This window comes from Chelmon rostratus, chromosome 11 (assembly GCF_017976325.1).
Source record: "Chelmon rostratus isolate fCheRos1 chromosome 11, fCheRos1.pri, whole genome shotgun sequence".
NCBI lineage: Eukaryota > Metazoa > Chordata > Actinopteri > Chaetodontiformes > Chaetodontidae > Chelmon > Chelmon rostratus.
In genome coordinates this window covers 18005012-18032590 of record NC_055668.1, presented here as the reverse complement: position 1 = coordinate 18032590, position 27579 = coordinate 18005012, and the positions used below count along the sequence as shown (strand labels likewise).

At 43.3% G+C, this 27579-nt stretch overlaps 1 protein-coding gene across 1 annotated transcript in view; it reads left to right on the top strand.

The window, feature by feature from the left end:
- The first annotated feature begins 663 nt into the window (after positions 1–663).
- LOC121614178 (formin-2) overlaps positions 664–27579 on the top strand; it is a 37860-nt gene continuing 10944 nt past the window's right edge. Inside the window, exons 1-11 of the mRNA XM_041947982.1 lie at positions 664–2854; positions 5486–5649; positions 9476–9628; positions 11273–12117; positions 12668–12809; positions 17869–17956; positions 21946–22007; positions 26277–26368; positions 26465–26594; positions 26703–26849; positions 27507–27566. Of these exons, the coding sequence (XP_041803916.1) occupies positions 664–2854; positions 5486–5649; positions 9476–9628; positions 11273–12117; positions 12668–12809; positions 17869–17956; positions 21946–22007; positions 26277–26368; positions 26465–26594; positions 26703–26849; positions 27507–27566 (4074 nt within the window). The remainder of the gene's footprint in view (positions 2855–5485; positions 5650–9475; positions 9629–11272; positions 12118–12667; positions 12810–17868; positions 17957–21945; positions 22008–26276; positions 26369–26464; positions 26595–26702; positions 26850–27506; positions 27567–27579) is intronic.

The window sequence follows — 27579 nt, the reverse complement described above, 5'->3', positions numbered from 1 at the left end:
AGGTTATTTTCTTGATTAACTGATTGTTGATTTAGTTTAAAAGAATGTCAGAAGATAGTGAAAAATGTGCAGCTGTCCAAAATTCAAGGACATTCAGTTTACTATCATAGAAGCTGAAGAAATCCAAATATTGCCATTTAAGAAAGCTAAAACTGTTAGAATTGTGGTGTTTCACTTTTTAATTTAATAGCTTGTCAAATGACAAACTATTAAATTATTTCTGTGTCTGTATTATACCTGTAATGTAATTTTCTGTAGATTGATTGATCAGGTAATTGGTTAATAATTTCAGCTCTACATTTACATTACATATGCCTGCATTGTAGGGAATAATGACAATTTCAGTTTGTTTCTCGTGCTGTCACCAGTAGAGTCACATGAATCAGTCCAGATATCTGTGTCTGGACAATCAAAACATGATAGATTTTACACACAAAAACATACAATCAAAATAATAGTAAAGAAGTCTGAAATGGATGTGTTTTTTTAAAGTCAGCTCGCCCTCACTTTCAACTTTTACCTCATGACTCCACTGAGAACCGCCTGCCTCTCCTCTGCTACTTTGAAGCTAAGCTAACAATGAGTCAGTGTGACTTTAACTTGCTCTTTCCTCTTTACTCCAGCCTGTCTAGATCTCCTCTGGATGCAGCCTCAGTGGCCAGGATGCAGACTTTTAAGACAGTGGAGACCCAAGTGCCCTTTTTGAAAGAGAGTTTCTTCACTACCACTTTCAAAGGCAGGAGGAAGAGCAGCGTTACCAACATCCTCCGTAAACAACAGCACTCACTCCTCAATCAACAGCACCAACAGCAACAGTGCATTTTAGAGCATCAGCAGCAGCGTCCGAAGCAATTTCTTCCCCAGTCAGTTGAGAATGGACAAGGGCAGTTCACTCCGGAGCATCGGCGCCTTGCTCGCTCGACCAGCAGCCCGTTATGCAAGACAGCTGAGCGTGCAGGAGCAGATGGGGATGGAGAGGAGGGGCAAAAAGAGAGGAAGGATCAGAGAGTCGGAGAGGCTGTGCAGGGGAGGGGGGGAGAGCGAGGAGTGAGCGGTAGCAAGCCCGCGGCTGTCAGTGCCAGTCTCCTCCTCCTTTCATCATCAGCATCAGCGGCGCTGGGGGAGGCAGCATCATCCTCACAGCTGCCGTTAACTGTGGTGGGCAGACAGCAGGGATTAGGCAGCTCTGAAAGGGCTCTGACCAGCAGAGGACCAGCATCAGTAGCAGACCAGGAGGGAGCCCAGCATGCCCAGCCTCGACCCCAGCAACCTGGCCTGTTAGCCAAGGGAGTCCGCCTGCTCAGGAACATGGGGAACCAGGAAACAAAGCAGAAGAAAGGAGGAGGAAGTGGGAGAGCAGCAGGGGATGTCTCCTGCGATGCTGATGCTGATGCTGATGAGAGGGAAGTGGACAAAAAATCTAAGAAGTCCCACAACAAGATAAGTAAAGGAGGAGGAGGGGAACATAACGGTAAGAAAAAATCTAAGTCAGAGTCGAAGGGTTCTGTGTTTTCCGGCATGAAGATCAGGAAGAGTTTATCGAAGGTGAAAGGGTTGTCTAAGGAAGACATGTTGGAAGATGGGAGGTCAGCACACTTTGACAAAGCAGGGCTCAAGCCCGCTGCAGAGGCGAGCCTGTCAGCCGATGAGATGGGCATGCTATCAGATGTCGAGGGGGATCTAAGCCGCTTGACCGCAGACAGTCACCAATCTATAGTGGATGAGATTGGCAGGAAGACAAGCTCTGGGTCGGATGCTGATCTCTACAGTTTTCACTCAGCAGCAGCTGAAAATGAAGACCTGCTGTCTGACATCCAGCAGGCCATAAGAAACCAATGTGTGGCCAGTGACAGGGTGCTGGAAATGGTGGCTGGCCACGTACCTGAAGGGTCGACCTCTGATGGGAGCAAAGCCCCTGAGAAGGTATTTAATCTGGATGAGGAAGTGTTCCCTCCCCCTGTTGGAAGTGAATGTGCCCCTCAAGAAGCAAGCGAGGAGAAATTAGAGAACGAAAGCCGTGTCATAACCATATCACGAAATTCATCTGGTCCAGGGTCCCTGAGTGATAGTGGTCCGCCATCGTCAGCCGCAGACACAGAGAGAAGCAGCGGCAGTCTTTTCCCAAAGACTAACAGCACGTATAGTTTCCCCGACACTGCAACTACCACCACCTCGTATGAGAGCGCTGAGGAGCCTCAGGATGACCTGGAGAGCCCGCAGCAGAGCAAAAGCACATACGGGACATGTGTCCGCTTGGATCCTGTGGTGGCAGGGGCAGGACCCATGGGGTCTCATAAGAGTGTGAGCAGCATGGACCTGTCTATTGAGAGGGAGGGCGTAGAGGAAACTGGGCGGCGGGACTTCCTGTCCCTAAAAAGGAGGAAGAGTAGCTTATCTATTAGTCAGCTAACACCAGACCTCCATGTTTCTCAGCCAAGACGGCCATCCTCCACCTCCCCCTCCACTGTCAAACTCTACCCTCCAGTCCACCCCTCCTACGTTAAGACCACCACCCGGCAGCTCACCTCTCCAGTTGGCTCCCCCATCACCAGCCCTCATGTGCCCAGGAAAACGGATGTCACTGTTGCTTCAGTGGAACCCAGTGAGGCCAAGGGGATTAAGAGGCACAAGCAGAGGTCCTGCTCCATCGCTGGGCCCATCAGCGTGTCTGCAGACTGGTCCAAAGAGCTGGATGAGCTGACAAGAGGGCAAGGTGGTGGGGCCAAATTCCCAGAGCAGGATGCACCGGAGAAGAGTTACACAAGTGGGACTTACTGGACACTGGGCTCCAGGAGAGCACATTATGCACGGAAGACCTCCTCCACCGCAGTACCCTACCTGGATGTCTTCTCTGGTGAGTCACATGTAACACTGAACCACTGCCACACCTGAGGCTCAATCAGAGAGATATGAAGTGCTGTTAATAAAACAAACAGTAAATTAGACTTTCAGTGTACAACCCCTCTCTGATTAATGTCTGATTATGGAAAATAATTCCATAATCCAGTCGCAACATTACACCACATCTCTGCCATCATTGCACTGATTCTGGATGGTGTTGAGGTTCCAGTAGTAGAACCTAGTCTTGATCTCAGCTTCATGAACTATGAAATTTTGAACCAGCTGGATGATACACAGAAAGTATGAATGGATAGAAACCAGGTCTGTCTGAGAGGAAGTAATGAATGAAGACAGGATTAATTTACTGAAGACATCTGGCAGGTTTACGTCATAGCGCTGCAATATGGAACAAAACCTGCATTTATAGACTGTGTCTGCAGTGTCTGCATGATTTTACATGTAGGTCAGGCATAAAGAATAAGGCTGGTGATATTATTTAACTTTCTTAATGTCAAAAAATTCCATAAGAAGAACAAAACCAGGATTGTCAGCGCCTCTGTTTAAACTTTCCAACTTCCTGAACCTGTCTGGGAAACTCAGCTCCAAGCCCATTTTTAAAATCTTTCAAAATAAAAAAAAAGTCACAAATTTATAATTTCATTTAAAAAATAAAAATACTAAGTTTCTTAACAGCTGGGTTACTCAAACAGGAGTAAATAGTGCATTTGTCGCCGACTGTTTACAGCAACATATCGTGTTAGTAGGACCGTAAATAAAAATAACAGTTCCCACATTCATAGCAATGAATGAACGCGATGCCCATTGCAACTGTGTGATTCATTAACATGATGTTTCTTTGTTTTTTGACAACAGTGGAGGTCTATGGCACAGAGGAATGACCTTTATCAGGCTTTCATGCTTTTTATGGGATTTGACAGCGAGAAAATGTAGAATATCACCAAATGTGACATTTTTAATATAGTAGAAACACACTGCGTATCAGAGGAAAACAAGGAATCTTTCCATTAAAATACTTTGACTTGTTCATCACATGTTGCTATTGTTTCTGGGAATCCCCAGTGGGCCGGACGTGACTCCTATTTGTTTGGCTCCGAGCCCCGTCCTCATTCGAGATTAAATTATTATGCAAAGTTATTGTGAAACGGTTATGGTAATTGCCAAGTGATTTAAATTCTAATGAGTTACAAATGATCACATTATAGAAATTATCGCAGTGGGAATACTAAAGTTATGATTTAGGGGTGCAATAGCTCATGAAAACCATGATGAAACGGTAGGGGTTCTTTATTGAAGTGTCTTTAGAAACAAATGCCTCTTTCTCATAAAACAATGCCACTCTGTCCTCCTTTCTGTTGTGGTGCCTTTCAAGAGCTCAGCTGCTCTCCACTGTCTGCGCCTGTGCTTGTAAATCAGAGGACAGAATGACAACATTACCACAGACCCGAGGCGATGCCATCCTCTGATTCCAGACCAAAAAGAAAAAAAACCCACTCATGCACAGTGCACACTAATGGACGCTAAAGCCAAGTGACAGTTTTTCTGCATGACAAAAATAAGTCATGATATGAGATCTTTTCGTATTTCATCAGGTGAACTTACAGCAGCCAAACAGTGGAGGTACATCGTATCTCAAATCCACATTAACATCAACATCTGGCATTTAATAAATGTAGAACATATGCTATCACAAAGACTTACTAATTCAGCACTCCACGTGAATTTGAATCAAGTCAAAGCTAAGATGATTCGTGTCTTGAGGATTGTACCTGTTCTTGTGAGTTATGTCGCACAAGTTATGAAACACAATGAATTTCCCGCATTAGCCAACATGGTGTTTTTCAAACTTTAACCCAGAGTGCTCAAATCAATGTCCACAGGTCCATGAGTCACAGGACTTTGTTAATGCATTTGCTGTCCTCTGAATCACATGGTTTAAAGAAATATCGAGCGAGTCAAACAACACGAACAACTGACTGCAGGGTGTGTCGTGGTTGGGCTTTCTGAAGCAATAGAGCTGTGGTTTCTTCTAAGTTTCTAACCGCTCATGTCACATAGTCAATATTTTTTCCAACCCATATTGATTACTTCTGCTCCTGCCTTCATCAAGAAGCAGGATTCTTCCTTACCTGGGACTCAGACACGCTTACGAATTTAAAGATTTTGACTAATTTCTTTAATATTCCTCACAGCTCAAACTCAGAGGATCCATGAAAAAAAGAAAGAAAAATCGGAGACAATCTACTGTGTTTTTCTATTTATTGTATTCAAATGTAGTATTAATAAGCCTTACATCCAGACCAGGAGGTTAAGCTATGTGTTTTTATGTCTTTCTGACACCCAAAATGCAGTTATTATTAGATGTATTGGTAACTTTTATCTTGAATGTTGTTTAGCATTTGTTAATATTTTTGCACTGCACAATTAACACCATCTCTCTTGTCACCCACATGTAAAATGGTGTGAATGGAGTTTGCATGTGTAGGTGTTTAATTATCACGTCTAAATCTGAAACGTCTATTTTCAACTCTCTGGTCAGAATAACACAGGGTGTCTTCTTGAACACTTTGGCTCACGGAAATGAGTAAGAAATAGTCCAGACTCAGGATCATTCTTCTTTTCTCAGGTCGCTCTCTGCTGGACCGGCTGTGTACGCATACTGGAGATGGGTCTACAGAAGAGGAAGCGAAGGAACTGGGTCACCGAATGCTGGTCCAGGGTCTGTTGCACCCCTTCAGCGACAGCACCGCGGGGGTCCATGGTGACAGCACTGTCTCAGCAGTCTTTAATGTAAGACCTTTGTCTTCACAGTCACGCTTGTTCTATAAAAAATGATGACATGAGCTCCCTCACATCAGCTGAAATGGCTTTGCAGGGTTTTTTGTTCACCTTATAGTCAGATTATAGGAGTGTGTGGGTGGCATTCTCAGACAGAGTTGATTTTTAACTCGAGGGGATATATTTTGCTGTTAAAACAAAGTGTAAAGGTCAAAAATTTCACACTTTGAGAGGCAGTAACTACAGCGCCATTGCTCCAATTTTTATTAAACTTACCAAGCTGCGGTTTATGTAAGTGACTGTCCAAAGGGCTGCAGGAGAAAGTGATTTGTATTTCCATTTCCCACCACTCCTGGATCTTATAACATGGGCTGGTACGCAATAGAGAGCATGTGTTTATCAAATGAAATACTCGAAGGATGTAGCACAAAGTTATTTGCAGTCAGCAGCTTATGTACAACATATAGAGTCATGCAAAGCTTTTCCAGGCGGTGCTTCTATATTTGCTGCTGTATTTCTGTGATTCATCCCGGAGACGTTTCATTATCTGAAAAGCAGTGGAGCATGTGGACAGGGTCACCATGTGAAAGTTGATTTCATGAATCTTTAATTCTCCTTTCCGGTAAAGCTTTGCTCAGGCCTAATCTCATGTGCATCACATTGCGCTGCACAGTTCACCACAGCCACTGTCCAAGCCATTTCTATCAAGTATAGCTGCGTCCATCCGGCTGACCTTCATGTTGCCACAGGTTTGAGTTAAGGACATTTGACTTTGGAAAGATTATGTACAGCCAAATCATATTTCCATATATGTATTAAGTACTCTGCCTTCAGTGTGTATATGTTTAACCCAGCCTTACATGATGTGTGGATGTGTACAGATGATCCATCACAGGTGAAATATCTCAACTATTAGTTTAATTGCAATGACATTTCCTGCAGACATTCATTCTGCCTACAGGATGACTCTTCATGACTTTAGTGATTTCCCTTGACGTTTCCTCTAGCGCCACAACCAAGTGTGATCAAACACCCATGGTCCCCAGACAATTTATCCGACTGACTTTTGTAATTTTGCCTAATTTTTTGTGACACGTCTCAACAACCCGCCGGATGGATTGCCATGAAACTCTGCACAGACATTCACGTTCCCCTGAACTGAAGTCTCAAAATTCAATTTGTTGAATATTTCAGGATGATCAAATACCTGCAAAACTAATGACATTCCCACCAGCCCCAGCCGTGCGTTCACATGCTAAACTAAGATGGTGATCATAGTAAACATTAGCATAAACAGGTTAGCATCGTCACTGTGGCTCACTGGGCTGCTACCATTGCTGTCTACTCTTAGTCTTGTTGTGTTGTCTGTTGAATACCAAAGAATGTGAACAGGATTAGTGTTGGTCTCTAACTGCACAATGCACCTCCCCCACAGATGTTCATGCATGGACACACTGTATATGCTCACTGTACATGCTCATATGCACATGTATAGTATGCATACCTAAACACAAACAGCTACACACACGCACACAGACAAAAACAAGGACACTCACCAGAAACTTGCATGCTCTGACTGTTTTGCTCACATGAATGCAGATCTCTCAAATACAATCACATCTTATTCTGCTTGTGTTGGGTGCAGTCACACTAGGCCACAAATGCAGAGTGCCTTTCTTTTTATGCACAACTCTGCAGCATGTGCACTCATATATATACAAAAGGACTGCCCGGGACACCCATACATGTTCAGACATTTCCTCGCATGGCTGGATTAATAGCAGTCCCTCTGACACTCTCTCAGTCAAACACACAAATGGACACACACATCTGTGCTTGCGTAGACAATCTGCTGACCGCGTTATGTAACAGCTGCACGTGCCTTGGGCTCAGGCTGCTCTTCCCCAGCAAAAAAGCTCCCCATGTCAGGATTGGACAGGATTGGACTCCTGCCCCCCTGTTTTTTCTATTTTGTCCCCACTCACTGCCTGCTTGGGTCAGGGGCTTAGCCTGGAGCCCTGCATTATTCAGCTTGACCAAAAACAACCTTTACTGTTGCCAGATTTCTTTGTTATTGGTTTCTACGTTACGGCTAATCTCCCTTTTAAAATAAATCATCACAGTCTGTCTCTGCAGCCTTTTCACTTAAACCCATTTAATATCTCGTTTATATTCTTTTTCCTTTTACAGTTAAAATTCATCTTGAATTTAATCACTTGCTGCATCGCCTCTGTCTTCTCTTTCTCCATCTCCCCATCCTTTTATTTCCATCCTTATCTCTCATCTCCTATTTGTCCCCCACTTTGCTACCTAAATATGGCATCGTATCCAATTTCGTTGCTTTATTTTGCTGCAGTGAGCAAATGTATGAGCAGTTTGTTTCTTGTTCTGCAAACCGTCTGAAATTAAATACTCCAGCAGCTTCATTCAGTCCAAAAATGGGGTTTGGAGAAGATGAGTATCTGCAGTAAGAACTCTGTATAAATCAATCATCATCCCTTTTTACATTTGGCAAAACATTGCTGAATGGATAAACATTAATGAGTGGCATGGGCTTATATCGCTCTGGCATGCTGTGTACCGTGTGTGTATGTTTCTGGCTACCATAATCCAGCTAATGGGTTTTGTCCTGAGAGAAACACTCTCTCAGGACAAGAAGATGATAAATTTATGCTCGCACATGATTCATGCTTATATGAAGTCTTACACAAATTACTCAAATTAAGCAGATTTATGTGATCTAACTACATAATGATTTACTTTACCTTGTTGTGTATTAGCATGTAGCTCATCACTGTATGGCCCGAAGCCCTACATACCGGTTTCCTGGGAATTAAATATAAATATATAATATTGTCTTTAGAGTCTTAAAAATAAGTGCTGTAAGTTAATATTAATAAAAAAAACCCCACTAATATTCACATTATGATTAGCTGCTTCTTTGAAATGATTAAGCAGATACTATACATTAAAAGGAATACGCATTTTCAGCTTGACCAGGGACCATATTGGAATAACACTAGCAAGCAATTCTAGCTCAGTGTTCTTTATTTTCTGTTGAGACTGACAGACATACATGCACAAACTACCTGCAGGTGAGAATCCAGATTGGCACCTTTTTGACACATAACAGGCACATTATGAATCCTGCTGCCAAAGAAGCTCTGCGGTTGCATATTGAGGCATCTTCAAGGCAGTATTGCCGACAACTGTCTGAGTGTTGAACAGGACCATTTGAAGAAAGAGGGCGAAGGAACCCAGGAATAATTATTTCAATTTGGTCTTAGGTTCAGTAATCGATTACCACTAAAGCTCAGCCCTTGATAAATGAGGTCCAGCAGCACCCCCAGAAAATTAGTTCACATTACTAATGAGAAGTGCCGACATCATGTTTCATGATGGAATTGGGGCGTTTTTGCTGGAAAATAAATACAGACAAGACGGTTAAGCAGGAAATGCAGCTTAAGCCACACACTGTACCTTTTACCTGTTTATGATGCTTTGACACAATAAATAATAAATTAGAGGTTGAGGAGAAGCTTTCACAGTCTCAGTTTCTGTGGCTGTGAGTGCCACATGACTGTGCAAAGGCGGAAAAATATGGTTCCACTGTTGCTTATTATCCTCAAGTGTTTCCATGCTTGAAGCTTGCAGAAAGAGCTACCACTTAACTCATATCCCCGGTGGATGTTTTCAGTCTTTAATCACGGTGCATCCCGCCACGTGTTCACATTGTATGTCAAACACAGCAGCCCAAACACAGGGAGCAAGTAGTTCTACGCGCAAACATCTGATCTCGTTTTCATATGCACGTGCTCCTTTTCTAAACTGTGTGCAGGAGGAGCAGCTTTACACCTGGGCGTCTGTAGGCCTGCCGGTGTCGGCTCACCTGTGGGAACTCTATGGGGGCCGAACCACAGGCAGGGAACAGAGCCCGAGATCCGCTTTGCGTCAATCATCAGCCAAGGCACCAGGAGCTCTACACTCTCAGGTTGGTTAAATCGTCTCTTCATCTATGAATATTTTACATAATGCCCGCCCTGCCTACACTTAGTGCATGATGCTTACATTGATTTGTGGCCTTTTGTTTCACTACTAACATCACAGAGCATCTTCACTCAAGCAACCTATTACATACATACAGTATAATAGATAAGCAGCTATTGTTTTTGGTTTTTGTTCTGTTTTTATTTTTGAGGCTGTTTGTGTGTACCTCATATTTTCATTTGAAATTCTTCGCAAATGAAAACACGCAAATGCAAAGTGCAAAACTTCACAGGTTTCGCCGTTATCTTTATAAACCAAATGATGTGTTGAAGTGATGCATTCAGTGCCATTGCAAAAATACATGTTTCTGCAAGACCCACTCACTGACTGGTACTGTACATCTATTGCATGTGGTGCTACTATGAATCTTTTCTGTATCAGAAAACTGGCACTTTAATAGAATTTTAAGATAAGACTTTGTTGATCAAGCAAGAACAAAAAGGACAGGTGACAAAGGAAGAAGTATAATGAATAGACAATAGAAAGATCATCTACAGAAGCCATATATATTTTATATACACAAATATTGCCTTGTGAATAATGGCTCAATTTCACAGTAGATTTTGAATTGCACATGAGCAAAATATAAATAAAATACAGTATCTTTGGGTTATTGCACAGGAAAAGTATAGATATATATTGTACAATATAAATTGCATAGATGTATGTGACATGATGACATTAATTTTGTTTACAAAGTTTCTGCCAAATTAAGTAAATTGTGTGAAGTTGTATGAAAAAAATGTGATTTAGAATTGCAGTTTAAATAAAGAGCAGAAAAAGGGGACATTCAAAAATGCATATTTTGAGTGTAATACAATCCATTGTGTCCGCACAGGGTAATCAGACACTGAAGGGTGCAGTTGTTAAGGCTTTCATTTGATGCATATTTAATCATGATTTTAAATTGGAAACAACATGACCTGTGTGACCTAGTAAAGAGTAAAGTCACTCCATCACTCATGAGTTGCTCTGGATGAACTGAATCAGATAAATGCTGTGTAAGTCGCTCTTTGGCCACCAGAGGTCAGGCTTGTCCAGAAAGACTTATTAGATTACCACAGTGAACCTCCCTGGTTCCTAGAGGAGTTAATAAATTAGGAAGGCCATACTGGCTGAACATTCTCCTTAAGATTCAACGATGTGACCACAACTGGGGAATGTGTTTTAGCAGACACAGACCCTCCCCATGTGAGGCCCAACGAGACTCACTGTCTCTGGGGTCAAATCTCTTGGTATCCCCTCATCCCTGCTCTCTAACCAGTCTGGAGCCAGAGGTCTGATGGAGTCTAGACATAATGGACTTTTTTGACCCCTCTTTAGCTCATAGCTCTGTCACTAAGCTTCCTCAGTTGTGGTTGTTTTGTTGTTTATAAAGCGCAATTCGTTGAATGATGATGTTTCCAAGATTTACCAGCAAATTTTATGTCTGGTTTTCAACACACTGGGAGTACAACGCAGGCGTGACAACCTGCTTTTAAAGAAGGCACAACGCACAAACTCACAGTGTTATTTCTACAGTTTCCATTTGTGAACCTGAATGAAGTTGCATGTGAAATTAAAATCTTTGTTTTTGGTTCTCTGACAGACAGAATCCAGCAGGTTGAAGTCAGGTCAGTCATCCTCAGAGGATGAAAGCTGTCTCATCCCTCAGCTGGAGAGGACCATCGATGACCTCCGGATTAAGATTGCTGTGTTGCAGGGCCAGCAGGCCTCCTTGGCAAAGGGCAGCGGGGATAATATGGGGGCTCCGGGCGCTGCCCACCACAAGGCCTCACAGATGCGAGGAGGAAGATTGGGAAAGCTGAGCCAGGAGGTGTCTGTCCAGACGTCGCCTGTGGACGAGGGTTTTAAGTTTGACGTGCCTTTCAGCGGAGGATCAGGCAGCGTGTCGACCTCTGTTTCATCCTCCATCCCCAAATCTACAGAGAGCTTTGTCTGCACCTGCCAGCAGAGGCAACAGAGCAGCGGCCATCCAGCCCCTCCACCCCCGCCCCCACCTCCACCTCCACCTCCACCCCCAATCTCTGGAGGTGTGCCCCCACCTCCACCACCACCATCTTTACCAGGGGGTATTGCTCCTCCTCCACCACCACCTCCCCCGCCCTTACCCGGGCTTGGACCATGTCCACCACCGCCTCCCCCTCCTCCTCCGCCACCAGGTTTTGGACCTCCACCACCTCCTCCCCCGCCCGGTTTCGGACCTCCACCCCCGCCTCCTCCACCACCGGGCATGGGCCCTCCTCCACCACCCCCTCCACCAGGAATGGGCCCCCCTCCGCCACCCCCACCCCCAGGCTTTGGGCCTCCACCACCACCAGGCCCTATGCCCTCCATGATGGCCCAGGAAGCTGCCCCTGCCAAAGCTGTGATAGAGCCCCCGAAGCCAATGAAGCCACTCTACTGGACACGCATACAGCTGCATAATAAAACGTAAGATCTGCCGCATGAAGTGAAGATAGACGTGGGTCATTTGCACAAAGGCATTCTGTGAACAGTAGAGAATTGAGAGGAAGCTTGTCCACTTAAGATAAAGATCGACCACGTGCTGTGACGGCAATAGAGATGCTAACCTTGTGGAAAATGAATGTGATGCAGTCCAGGCATTGTGGTCAGCAGTGAATTGACTTGAACCAGGCTTCCTTTCCTTAATAAGGCTTGGAAAATTGCATTTGAATACAAGTCTAGAAATAGACTACTTGATTTACATGCAGTTGAGGAACTTGATAATGAATCCTAAATGTAATTTCTTGGCTGACCGATTTGACAAGTGCATAACTTTTTACGCTGCAAAAGATGACAAATGAGTACTCATAAAACAGTGGAATACACTCTAGAAATGTCAAAAATGCATTTTGTGGTTGAACAACAACATGAATTATCCTATAAAAGTGGACTTTGGGGTATTATTTCAAACAATGCATGGCAGATTAAAGCTCGCCTACTTATACTGTAAATAATTCCTCTTTCCGGCTATCTTTAGACCTATTGTTTCACTGGTGTGGGAGAAAATCGAGGAACCAAATGTAGACTTTGAAGAATTTGTGGAACTATTCTCCAAAAGTGCTGTTAAGGAGAAGAAAAAACCCATTTCAGACACAATCAGCAAGTCAAAGGCAAAGCAGGTACAGTATGTTTTATGACTGTCTCCCTTTCTCTTTGTCTCTGTTATATATACAGTATACATACAGTAACTACGTCTTTGCTCATTTCTTTAAGTATGCAAATCTGTGTGCATATCCTCCTGGGTCACCAAATATGGCGCTCTTCAGGGCTTTTCCCAGCTCCACTCTCACTCCTCTGATGCCCTGGTCCTTTCCATTTCTCCGCTCTCCAAGTTGCTTTGAGTGACAGGAGGAACTGCTACAGCCAGACAGTTATTATGTGGTGTGAGCTCTGGCTCCCACCCGACTCCCCCGTGACCATCCAGTGGCACCGAGCCAATGTCTCGCGTGCGGTGAGGAAACCTCACGACGGTGATGACTGTTGAGGGAGAGGAAAAAAAGGGAGGGAGAAGCCTGGGAGCTGTATTTCGTGGTGTGGTTCCTCCCATTGTGCTTTCTGTATGACTTTTAGTTTAATAGTCAGACTGTTTTCCTCCCCAGCGCCCTTAATGTCACTCCATCAATCTGAAAGTCAAACATTTGATCTACAATTTAAAGCTGCTGTAGTCAAGATTTTCACGTTAATGTTCTATTTGCTTATTCTAAATCACAAATAATGTTTCACCAGGGAAGAACAGTACGCCCCTCTAATTGAGACCCTGTAGAATCACCCGACAGTTTCTGCTGAGGTGAAATGTTGGTCTCAGGCACAGACTTTGGTGGGAAATCCTCTTAGTTTATGGGATGTGATGAAATGAACCTTAATACCAAAATATAAAACCTTCTCCAAAGAGGGTTAAAGTTGAAAGAAAGTTTGACTTGGGAACAACGGTTGAGCTCCTCTCTACCCTTAACATTAAGGTAATAATAATGATGATCATAATAACCCACGTTACGCAGCTTCTTTTTCAATGCTGTGTTTGCCCTTGTTACGTGGTGGCATTTTAGCCTATATATTTACTGCTTAAAGGAGGCTTTTTTTTAGTAAGTGGGCACAATCTTGACTAATTTCATTAACCTGTTGTATTGTCTAAGGTTGTTATGCTTTTTAAAGTAGCAGACATGCATATAAACATGTACAAGTACCTCAAAAGTATACTTAAGTAGAGCTCTTAGTACTTATTACTTTTCACCACTGAGTATTTCCCAGAGAAATTAATCAAAAATTAAACATCTGAGACTTGATCATCCCCAACCTCTACAGTATGTGTTTATTATTTTAATCTGTTCACGGGTTCACTTGAGCGTGACACTTATGGCAGTGCTCAGTGCTTTGGATCCTCAAGCTGTCAGGAGCCCTGAGAGGCCTGTATAAGGCAATACGCAGCTTGTGCTTGCACATCAGCATGAGCTACATTATGTTTCTGTTTTTATGAGGAATATGCACTCACAGGGAAGTGACTTGGTTACTGTGGTAGCTAAGTTGAAGGCCCTTTGTATAGGACAGGAGACAAAAAACACTCACCTTGCAGCTTTGATCCAACAGAACACAAAAGTCAACAGCAATTGGAAACCGTAGATAAGCTAAGTGAGTTTGCCCTTCACGCGAAAACACACTTTCATACAGGGATTCCTTCTCAAATGCACTTCAGAAATAGCCTTCATCAAGCATGTTGACACCTTAGAGACATAATAGAGCGAATTCACTTCCCCACAGAGCAGGGCGAGTCTAGATATAGGAGGTGACACAGGGCAGGGAGACGGGGAACGAGCAGAATGAGTGTCCTCATCTCTATTAAGACAGACTTTCCTTGACATGTTCTGATTGATGGAGCTCTGAATAAGTCGTTGTGGTTGTATTGCTGAATTGTGAGAGACGAGAGGCTAATTGAGGTGGGTGTGGATTGATTTCCCTTGGTCATCACTGCATGATATCGCTGCGCGTTTTCTCCGGCACAACAACGGTGCTGAAGATACTGAAGTCAATAACAGGAAGAGAAAAACACACAGTATGCAGAACAGTGATTGACCCCAATTTAGAACCACACCTTTGACATTTCCAGCTCATGAGGACTGGCCCCAGGCCTCAAGACGATCAGTCCCACCTCGTGCTATTTGCGGCTATTTTGATCCACTTACTGTGTGTTTTGAGTTCTGCTGATGAGAGGCGACAAGCATCTTCTCAAGAGCTACCACTAGAGAGCAGCTTTGACGTCAGTACTCAGCCAGTTTAAAGGCCTCTGCTGACATCAGTATCAGATGTGAAGAAATAGTGTGCTGACAGTGTCACATGCTGACCCTGCTGTCTGTCTGCAGAGAGGTTGAAAGGAGGAGCTGTCTCACGGTATATGCTGCTGTCCTTTTCATACGGAGGTGGAGTGGAGCTGCAGAATATGCCCCTAAATGATGTGATATGCATCAGTTCAACGCTGAAGATTTTGGGATTTTGTTTCTTGGCGCCTGCCGTCAATCCGGCAGTATTTTGTGTATTACTAGTGCTTGGTTTTTGAGATGCAGAGTGTGTTTTCACTTGTGATCAAATGAATGCTAATATGCAGCTTTGGTCCTAAGCTCCTCAAAGCTTTAAGTTTTCCATCCCACATGAATGGAGATTTTCTTATAGGCCTTAAAGGGAGGATGTGAATGACTGTACAGCCATGATTGTTTAATTGCATTGATTCATCTGATGATTACGTTCTCATTTAATCAAGTTAATTGTTTGGTTTATAAATTGTTAGAAAATAGTGAAAAATGACCTTGTTTTGTCAGAGCTAGATCTACGTACAATTTGCAGTCACAAAAACTGCAAGTCCTCTCAGTTAAGAGGCTGTAAGTTGGGGATGTTTGGCATTTGTGCTTGAAAAATTGCATTAATAGTTAAGGGATTATAAAAGTAGTTGCAAATTAATTTTCTGTCATTCCACTAATCCAGGGACCTTCAAAGTTTTACGCTGTGGGCCTTCCAATAACATACAAAATCAAGACAACTGCATCCCACCACTCCTATTATTATTCTGTGTCTTAATCATTGGGGTCTATTTTTGGGGAGAATCATTCTGTAAGTTTTGGAACTTGCGGTGAGGTGCGATGTAAACAGGAGGTATAATGTTGCCATGGAGTCAGTGAGTAGCTGTTTTTGCCTATAATTATACCCATGGACGTACAGAATGGATTACTGTGATACTGAAGAAAATATAAAAAATGTCATGATTCTCAGGCTCAAGTTACAAGGTCTAATTTATGGAAGTTTGTTTGTGACGGGTATTGGCGGTACTGATGTCCTCCACTAAATCTAATAATTAGTGTATAATATCTGAGTGTTTAGATTTATGACTTGGAGAAGAAGGGGTGCTGTTTCTGATGCAAATTGCAGCAATCGGGCACTAAGTGCTGCAACTGCTGACAGTGTCTTTAAGGCAGCCAAATCAGCGGCCAGACAGTAACTGAGTTCCCTTTGTTTTCAGAGCGGCGCATACCTGACTCGTTCACCTAATGCAGTGTCGGCTGGTTATAAAATCTGGCTCTTGTGTAATCAATCAATATTTGGATTCTGCAGAAACTCCCTCCACCTAAACAGCTCAGTTCAGACTCCCAAAGTGAGAGTGAACTGAAGGCCAGGCAACTCTTATTAGCAGTTTTAGTCGAACTCACTGCTTGATCCCAATGTTAAATGACAAAGAGATCAGATTCTAAGCAATAATTACTGTTATGTACAACTCAAAACTTACATACCACTTTATTTTCCACCTCTCTTTTTCAGCCTCTTTTGAGAGAACAAGTTGTACCTCACAAGTGATTCAGAGCTGTATTGGATTGATGAAAGCCCACATTGGCCGATGCTGAAATGATAACTGGATGAAAGATCAAGATATAATTCATGTGACTTAATGGATTTCTTTAAACCAAAAACTTAGACACATGGATTTCATAAGGCCTTCAAATGACATTGTATTAGATGAAATTTTCAGGGTTGTTTTGTTGTCCTGAAATGTTCGTCACGAAAGTAATTTTAATAACTAGTGGTTCACGGATCCAGCTGTGTTTCATTACGAAATAATACTACTGATGCAAGGGAACTGTTGTGCAGTGATCCGCAGTGAAATCAGGCAACTCAGCTAGGTAGTAAACCACTGAACTCTGTTTTATGCAAGTTAAAGCTGTTAGCACATGTGGGAGAGTCTGGTCAGCTGATAAAACATGACTGATGACTTATTCTTTGGCTGCCATTAAGCAGCTACCCTGCACTAGCTGTCACAGGCTCATGGTGGAAGCCATTCGGCATCATGTCTCAAAGGGCCTGTCCCCCGAAGCCGTGGTGGAGCTGGGAAAACAGAGACAGTTGGGGCCTGGTGATATAACTTCCTGTGTGTTTGAGAGGTCTGTGGTCTTTGTGATCTGGTTTAGATGGAAGCGTTCTGTCTGGATCACAGTAGGCTACGGGTTTCCTGTCCTGTCCCTTCACTGCTTTGCTACCCGGCGCACACTTCTGCTTACTCAGGCGAGCTGTGGTTCATGATGGACCCCTTGGATGCAGTTTTTCATGCATAATAACAACACTGGCTTGATATTCAACTCCTGGCTGTTTGACAAGTGGAAGCTATTATTATTCAGTTGACATTTGTTACTATTGCAGCTTTTGGAGCGGTTTTGATCTTGGGATAATATAGTTTTGATTACAAGGTATTGCAGTCATATCCCTGCATTGTGCAATTCCATAAAATCGAATGTAAACAAAACCAGAGATTTTCTGTATGTTTAATTAGTCGCAGGACTTGAACTCATGTGCTCATACGCCGCCCAGCAAATATGCCTCTGCTTTGCTGGTTTTATTTGCACGACTGAAAGATGATGGATGTGGAAAATTGGAGGAAAAGGATAAATTGTTAATCATTATAATTCAGCTCGACAGCATTATAATTTTGCTAATGTTTGTGGGTGAATATTCTTAAGTTTCCTCCCACAGAAATAAACAGACGAAGGAGACTGATGTTCCTGTCTTTTGTCTCCAATCAGTTATTAGACGTCTTGTCTGCATGTGTGTGTGCATGTCATGGTACACTATTTGGAGTAGTAACATACCTGTTTTCTTTGGCTCTGCGCAGCCCTACTGCTCACGTCTCTTTGTCTGATCGACTCTCAGGTGGTGAAGCTCTTGAGCAACAAGCGCTCGCAGGCTGTTGGTATTCTGATGTCCAGCATTCATCTCGATATGAAGGACATCCAGAATGGTAAGTGTTACCATGCGGTCACACATCTGACCTCATCTTCCTATAGCTTTTGTGACACAGGTTACAGTAAAATAACACCATTGTGGAAACAGCAACATGTGTCTGCACAGTAAGTGTAGTCGTTATGGCCTGCATGTTACCACAGTATGCAGGCAGTACTGAAAGCACTACTCTGATGGTCGGTGTGGGACAATAGTAAATAGATCTCTAAGTATAGAAGAGTCGTTCATGATGGATGTCTTATTTTCCAACATTTTCCAAAACATAAGCAGTATAATATTGTTCTGACTCTGAGTCTGCCTGTATTTTATACAATGAAGGCACACGTCTTAACTAAAGAGCATTATGTTAAATTCAGTACATTTTATCAGTGGTTTTTATGAGGCGGACGAGCAGCATGGGCCGACTCTAGGTATGTCAGTGTCGTTTAGTCAGTCAGTTCACTGGTGATACCCCAAATTTATCCTCTAGCGCCACCTAGTGGTTGACTTCTGTGGTTCTGAGCGAGATATCTCAACAACTGTTGGATGAATTGCCCTGAAATCTGGTACAGACGTTCATGTTCCCCCGCAATATGAATTGTTAGATGTTAGATGATCCCATCATCAGTCAAATTTTTGATACATCCGAAACTTTGGTTTTTGACCCAAATTCTGCGTAGCTAGCGTTCACATCAGCCGCAGCTGTGCTAAGGAATAATTAGCAAATGTTAACATGCTAACATGCTATGCTAAGATGGAGAATATTGTGAATATTATATCTTCTTAACATACTAATTATTTGTATTGTGATTGTGTGAGTAGGTTAGCATGCTAGCATGTTTGCATTTAGCTCAAAACACAGCAGTGTGTAAATACAGCCTGCTAGCATGACTGTAGACTCTTACTGTTTTGTGCATCATCTGGGACAAATGCAAGATAAATGCACCTCCTCTGAGTGAACTGGGTGCTTGGTTGAAGTGACTTTGACTTATGAAGTGGGGGAGAGGTACTCCAAAAATACAAAATAAATGTTTATATAAGCTACTAGTTTACAAATGTATTCATATGCTAATGTGTTTTGGTGAACAGGCCATCTTCAGAGCTCCACAAATTCTCATTTCATGGAGGATAAGCAGCCATCCCCAGGTGTACAGGGGAGTCACTAACTCACAATAAACAATAGACCCTTTTCATCAAAGGCATCCAGCACATTTTACATACACATACACTGAAAGCTGACATCAAGCCCCGACCTTAAACAACATCTTTTAGAGCGGTTTCTCTCTACAATTAAAAAAATTGCCCATATTGCGATTGTGTTGTTTGTGTTTGGAGCGCTGCTTTCTCTGTTCAAAAAAAGTAACCTTGTTCTCAGTCTACTGGCGAAAAGAGGAAGATGAAATGCTGGCTGAGGTCATTGTCGAAGCTTAACCTCCCTGTAGAAGTCAGCTTTATCACAAGTCATAACTTTGGACGGCATCTGAAATGTTTTTCCTTTGTAGCTCTCCTCCCGTCTGTTTTTCTTTGCTCTCATTTTGCATAATCTCTCCCCATCTAACGTCCACATGGCGTTTCTCCGCGGCTCTCTCTCTCTTCCTCTGATGAGTTGTCACCAGCTTGTCTAAACGGCTTTGTTAAAGTGAAGTCATTCGGGAGACTTTGATGGGAACAGACTGTTTTCCTGTTTTAGTTACTCTCTGATTGCTCTCCAGTCTTCGCTCATCCATGTGTCTAAACACTCTTCCTCGTCTCCCCGTCCTATCCAGCCCTCCTACAGTAGAGGGCTTTATCTCAACGCGCATGGCAGCTGGGTGTGTTCCATTAAAATAAATGTGCACCACAGAAACCATGGCCGGTACACGTTGTAGTCACAGTTTTCACTCCTCTATGTTTCTGGCCTTCATGTCCGTCTTTGGTGCATCCATCTCAGGACGGAGTGGGAGGGCAAGCGAGGGCCACACTCATCAGCACTGTCATTCATCTCCTGTGTTAGGACAGTTTTTCCATCGTACATAATTACCGCTGATTGGAAACTTCAGTATATCATGGAGCGAAAGATCAGCGAAGAGATACCTCAATGGTTTGGTGAAGTTGTTGTAATTTCGCCCAAACAGTGAGATACCTGCTTCCTTGCATAAACAAATAAACCCAAGAAAGTGTTTATTGACTTCCTGCATTTTAACTGGATGATTATTAGGCGTGAATAATTATAGGCCAAAAACTACTTATTATTTCACATAAACAACAAAACCCAAAAGACTATATATTAGCAATGCTATTGTTTTCCCATTCCTGAAATGATCTCATGTTCCCCTGTGCCACTAGAGGTTTAAGATGTTTAAAGAATCAAAGGGCAATTTGTTTGCGAAAGAAAAAGATTCATTCGTCAAAACTTTGTAATTGCCCCTCTCAGTGTAGTGAATCACTGTTTCATTTCCTCTTGATTCCAGGATGAAGACAGTGACTAGCCAAGCCTTCGTCACTTGGATATCTCTGACTGGAAGAAAAACAGTTTCTGAATCACTGATTTAGATCGTGTTGGTTTAATGACGGCCCATTGCTCAGCGAGGAGTCAACACGTTTTTCTTTTCCTCACAGCTGTTGTTGTTTGTTGTCAGAGTTGGCCGGCACTCTGCGTGTTTCATAGGACACTTCCGTGCGGTGTCTGCTTCCTGCGAGGCTTTGGAGCGCCAGTCGCAGTATTAGATGGTGGTTGCCGGCGCCACGCTGGGGTTGAATGCGGTAGCCGGGGTAGACGCAGGCAGATGGGTCTGGCTTTTGGTCATAAGAGGTCTGTGTCAGAGCGATGATACGGTTTTCTCCCATGTCTTTTAAAACCCGTCTCCAATCAAACCAGCCAGCCAGACTCTGGTTCAGATAGTAATGAAAACCAAATGGTTACAAGAGAAGAGTGCGAGAAACAGAAAAAGGGGAGAGTCAGAGAGGAGGAAGTTATTTCTGTGGTGGCTCTGGAAGAAGAGAGAGTGCGAAGAGGCTGGAGAGTGACAGCAAAGAGCTCGGAAAGAAGGGGTGGATTTGCCCTTGTGGAACAACAGTGAGGAGATTAAAAAGGCTGCAGGATTGCATAAAGAGAGATAAAGTATATCAAAGCTAAAAACACGAGACTGGACTGACTGGACCAACACAACAGTCACTTGAGGCTTTTTTTCCGAATGCATGTCCTTCCTCTAATTTAGTTTATCTCATAATCTTCTTTACTCTTTTTTCTTAAATTTGCATTGGTGGAGAGCTTAAGAAGTCCAGTCCTATTCAGTGTCCAAGCATAATATGTAATGCAAAGTGAACATTGTGCATTGAGTCCATTACTCCAAGTTCCTTTATCCCTTCTGACACCCGTTTCCCCCGCTGCACCTCGACAGCAAATCAGCAGATCAAAACAATGTGAGTAATTTGGACACCCACAGCACGGCGAAATACATATATAGGTGTCGAGTGCTGCGCTGGGTGATTGTGCATACAGCAACACCTCAGCCTCAACACCGCAGACCCCCGGGCTCTGTTTGTCTTTAAACATTTACTTTCAAAGGATTAATGCTCACGGGCGCCAGGTCCTCGCGCCGAGACAAAAAGGCGACACCAGGAATTCAAACACAGGAGTTCAAACACAGATCTTTGTACCTCTGACAGATTTCTAAGACCTCCATATTTATGTTTTAGTTTGTGGCCCCTGCTTTGCTAGCGTGATGAGAGCTGATATCTACGTAACTCACAGCATACGGCACATGACACTTCATGTGGGCCGCGCGGGGAGAGTTTTTCCATTGTTTCACGCCACCTTCAGCTCCGGCGGCAAAGCAAAAAAAAAAAAAACCCTCCCAGATTTTAAAAAAGGTGAAGTTTGTGCTCATTGTTTCAGCCAAAGAAAAACTCTAAAAGTCTAGAGATCATGAAGGAGGAGGCCTGTTTGATGTCTGACTTGTTAAAGGTGTCGAAGGTGGCGTCGTGACACTCACATTAACTCATGTCATCCTCTCCTTCCATCCGCAGCCGTCCTGAATATGGACAACACAGTCGTCGATCTGGAGACTCTGCATGCCCTTTATGAAAATGTGAGTATAAGAACGTGCTGTAGTGCTACTTGGAATTAGAGGTATGTCTTTGTGGTCGTGACAGTAACAAACATTTTTTAACTTTGCCAATTTCTGACTTTGAAGGGAGGATTATCAAGGCTCATGTGGACAGTGGTTTCAGTAAAGTCAATAGACCAGTGAAAAGACAATATCCCAAACTGAAATACATTTCTGCACTTTCCTGCCAATGCAGAATCACATAAATATACAGTGTTGAGCAACAAACCCAGTATAATTATACAAAGTAACACCACTGACAGCTCAGGCTGATCTTGACTGCAGCGCTCGCTCTGGGAAAACCTTACAGCCTTTTTTTTTTTTCCTTCCTTTTCCTCTGCGGTTTGCAGTAAAAGTATTATTTTGGAACAGTTTGCTTGTGACAAATAGAATGATTTATGGTTACTCATTTCATGCCATATATGAATAACAGGCAATGATTTTATTATAGAACGAAACCTAAGACGACACAACAAGCCCAGATATCAACAAAATGGGAAAAAATCATTCATCAGCTGTGAGCATTGTTTTTTTTTTTGCCACTTCCCGGAAGGTAAACCACAAAACACCAACTGCTATCCATCAAAAGATACCTTTCGAAGATTAGCAAAAGCTGAACTTCTATATACAATGTAGGTGGGAAGAAGCCACTTTTTATAAAACTGGTTTGTCTGTTACATAAAGCAACGCTTTGCTTTATGCTCTGCGTGGAGGTCCGTCTTCACAGGGTGAACTAAAGGAAGTGTGCATTAGATACCAAAACAAACAGGCGAGCCACAAACCGTACTGGTATGTGTGCTGCTTGGCGACACAGTCAGTCTTGTGTAGGTCTGTCTGCTGGCCTGGAAGGGGACCAGCGCTTTTTACATAGTAAACATGTTTTCTTCGCGCTGGATCTGATTGACTTTCGCAGTGCGCCTGTGCAAAGCAGATGAGAGCTGAGGAACTCCGGCGTTTGTGTCACACGGCTGCTCTCGAAAGCGCTGGTGTGGTTTAAAAAAAAAAGATAGAAAGAGAGAGGGAGCCTGCACTGAGCTTTGCCAAGTGAAATGACCACATTGCATTGTATAATATTAGCATAAAGAGAGCTACGGAGCTGTCATCGCTGCTTTCCAATACGTCTCCATTTTGGCTTTAAGGGGCTCCTTGTATACAGTAAATACATATTCATCACCCGTCACTGATAGGAACGGTTCAGGACCCGTTCGAAGGCAGGTCAGTAAATAATGGGACATGAAAACGGGCATGTTTTCCACATTTCAACTGGAATACGGTTTTAAGATGCTGTGAAATTCCTGTGAGTTGCTTTTTGGCACAACTACACAGGAGAGGCCTGGACCTTTGGCTGCCAGAGGCATATTAATAATGTTGATCATGGGAATGAGACTGAGGCTTGAGACAAGCTGTAGTTATGAACCAATGTGTCATAACTGAGGATCAAAAGTCTCCTAACCTCTCCACTCACCCCGAGACTTCAAGCCCTCTCCCTCTCTCCTTCTCCCCCTTATGGCCTAGGGCTATGTTATTGAGTCGAGGAGCCAAATTGTTTCTCTTTTGTATTGCGAGACTCCATCCTGTCTGTGGGTCTCCAGCCCCCTAAACCACAGTTGGCAGCGCAGTCAGCCTGTCTTGAGGAATGCGAGGGGCTTCTAATGGTTACACCCTCACTCACTGTGCTAGGAGCGAGATCACACACCGCCCTCCCTCGCTCCCTTTTCTCGCTCACACGCACAAACATGCTTGCAAACAAACATGTTGACCCGCGCAAATGTGCACATGCTGTACTGTATGCAGACCGAAACACACACACACACACACACACACACACACACTCACACACACACACACACAGGCAAGGACAGAGTCGCTCAGTCTATGAGCTGCGGATTACAGCCACTCCTGCTCTTTGAACAATAAGCCACCGCCATTAAAGGGGTCACAGTGATAGTGGGACACCGCTCCCTCCCCTCTAATATCACAAGCCATAATCTGGACCCAGACTGGATGTCTGAAGTTCAGACTCCTTTCAGCTGACAGTAGCTAAATGTCATAGAGGTCAGCTCCAGCCACAGTCCCTCCTACGAACTTTTACACCACAAATAATCACCTCGTACCACTTTTTATTTTTACGACAAGGCCTTGTGATGTCTGAGTATGTTTGACGTGTTTATTACATGATGCAATTTGTCATTTAGACACCATTCTTTGGCAGCTCGCATGTACAAATAATCTCTTAAATGTTGTTCCATTGAAAATTGAGTGACATAAATAGTGATTAAGCCCTGCCTGGCTCTGTTTAGCTCTGTTCGAGAAACCTTGCTAATGAATACCACTTGGCTACCGCTAGAATTCTGGCATCGCAAATATCATCCTACTCTCCTTTGCATTTGATATTCCACATGGGACTCTATTTCTCATGCTAACAACCACTGCTACATGCCCTAGCAATTCAAAGATCACACGCTAATGCCTACTTGTCCCCAATTACACCAAACACTGCTGGGCTCCGCTGCTGCCCTTTGAAAAGGATCTGCTTTGTATTAAATATATTTACACTTGAAAACATCTCGAGAGAAGGCGAAGGAGAGCTTGCCCTCGTCGACAGAAGGCAGCGGTGTGTAGAATACTAATCGGGCCCTCAGTGCGTTTGATGCTGGTGTTTGATGTTTTCCCAAGGATCCATGCCGAGGCCAAACCCCAGAGAGAAAGATGGAGCGAATCAGAGGGAGAGACCAGACTGCCGAGACTCTTTGGGGGTCTATCGGCTCTGGAGGGACGGAGAGAGAGTTTACATTCTCTTCCTGGGGATGGTTTTATTGTTTTGCCCAACTGCGTCAGACACATTAACATCTATTGTCTTTGCCTCTTGTGAAACGCAGGGGCATTTCTGGCCTGCTTTTTTTTATACCACCTTGTATAAAACTGTGGTCCAGAGCCTGACAGCAGGATAATAGTCAGGAATGCGAGTCTGGCTGAAGGCAGCTCTTTAGCATTTATAAAACTTACACTGTATAAACTGGCATACGGTTGAGTTTAGGTACAAAACGGCACAATTTCAGAGCTCTTTTATGCTTCAGCTACAGTTTGGCTGCAGAATGAAATAAAGAACTAAGCTGACAAAACAAACCCACCTCAAGTACCATTTAGTAGCTGCTCTGGAGCTTTTGATCAACTCGCGTATCTTCATCAGCAGAGGGAGTTCGCCAGTTGTTATGAAACTGTGGCTGTTCACATTTCCACTTTGTTGGAGCACTTTGGTACAGTTCTCGTCCATGTCGGCTCCAAAGTTGAGGTTCACGCTTTATTCTTGACCTGGAAAACAGAAACTGACAAAACATCTCCTTAAGTGATGATGATGAGAGTTCTGGTGCTGTTGATCATATTACATGATTGTCATCAGCAGAAAACTAAGGTGTGTGTATGGTACCTCTATATTTGTCTGTTTGGTTGGCCAGTGATGACAAGCAAGGTTTTAATGATGCAAGTAACATCCAGTACACTCAGTTTATAAATGCTCTGCTTCTGCAGAGGTAAACGTCTTCGTGAACCTACGCAGAGAAGGGTGTTGTGGGTAACCATCACAGAGCATCCCAAATCTCAACCATGCATAGTGCACGTCTGCACATCGAGCAAGCTGATTGGTTGAGCCAACATCCTAGTGGGAAGCTTTCTCGTTTTTTTTTGCTTTTGATGTGAGGTGAACTTCATATTGTTTCCCATCTTGTCCATTTGCATTGAGAAATCCAAAGTCTTTCAGGTCTGTTTCACGGAAGCGGTGGTCCTGTCACTGGGATTAAACTGATTTTCGTCTTCTACGTTTTCTTTGCGTTTTGGTTTGCTAAACTTGACAATGCTATGTAGTGGACCCGTATGTTATACCCTCAGTCCATACCAATATATACAAGGAACACACATGTGAATGTGTCTGAATGTCACCTGCGTATGTTTGCTGGAGAAGCAGAATCCCGGTTTAATGCCAATGTGTTTGATCAGGGAAGCATCAGGAAATGATCAAATTGAGCCCCTAATGCCAAACTGCAAACTGTATTTTGGTCGGCTAGTCTTACATTTAGTTTAGGTTTTGATTTGAGGTAAATAAAAAAAAAAATCCCTTTTCCACTGTGAGACTTTGTTATTCGTGGCATTATGCTTACATTAAAATATTTATGCATTTTTTCGGTGACTTCAGATTCCACCTGCCCATATGCAATAAATTTCCATCTTAACTCAATCTGCATTTTCATTTGACAGAGAGCTCAAAACGATGAGATGGATGGCATTAAGAAGCATATTAAGTCATCCAAAGACAAGGAGGATGCCAAGCCGCTGGACAAGCCTGAACAGTAAGAACCGATCCTGCCTCCTGAGCCAAATTTAGTACATGAGACCTGTGTCATAAAGCAGATGTGTCATGGTGACTGATTTTGTGCCTTCATTAGGTTTCTATTCCAGTTGTCCCAAATCCCCAACTTCACTGAACGAGTGTTCTGCATCCTGTTTCAGTCAACTTTCCATGAATGTATCACCTCAGTCCTTCGCAAAGTAGAAATCCTTCAGAGAGTATGCAAGGTGAGCTGCTGGGCTTCTTCTCATTTCATTTCCCTTTCTGTCACTCAATTCAACCTTCATAGCTTTGTCTCATTTGTGTGTGTGTGTGGGTGTGTGTGTATGCAACAGTCTCTCCAGAGTGGTGAGTGTGTATTGAAGGTACTTGGCCTGGTGCTGGCTTTTGGCAACTTCATGAACGGAGGTAATCGGTCTCGAGGGCAGGCCGACGGCTTCACCTTGGACATTCTGCCAAAACTGAAGGACGTTAAAAGCAGCGTGAGTCTGTGTGTGTATGTGAGCAAACATCGCTTGGTGCACAAGAGCAGACACTCAATTAGGTGTTATTCACAAGCGAACGGACCAGAAATGTATGTGTAAGTTGTGTAACATAAGTAAATGAGACACACCTATGTAGATGTGCACCCACAGAAACGCAGCTTCATTCGCGCTGTACTAGAAAATGGGTGGTGAGGGAGTAAATGTTGATTAAATTTTACAGTTGTCTCATCTATGAGTGTGTAGGAGCTGAAAGGGACCTTCACTGCTGCCAAGCATGAGGACCGTAGCTGTGCAGATTTAGAGGAGAGGCCATTCTGTTTACTGTTCTTATTCAATATCATAAAGGGCTCAGTGTGCCCTTGGCACTGCCATATAAGGACACAGTGGTTTGTGTTTTTGTGGTGGTGGGCCGAGTAAGGTATCCATAAAGAACATCAAACTTTCCACCAACTCTGAGTTATGACAGCCAGCCCAGCACAGTTGTGTTTTGTTGTATTGCTCTTTCAATGTCATGATTTATCCCCAGCTCCTATGACCGCTGTCTCTACTCTTGTTTGCCTTGCACAAATTAGAACGTCGTGCTCCAAAATGATTAAATTAATAAATAAAGGGAATTTGGTTTATTTATTTGGATCTTATTTTTCTTTCTTTCAGGATAATTCCCAGAGTCTTTTGTCCTACATTGTTGCTTACTATCTAAGGCACTTTGATGAGGTATGTTTTGGTT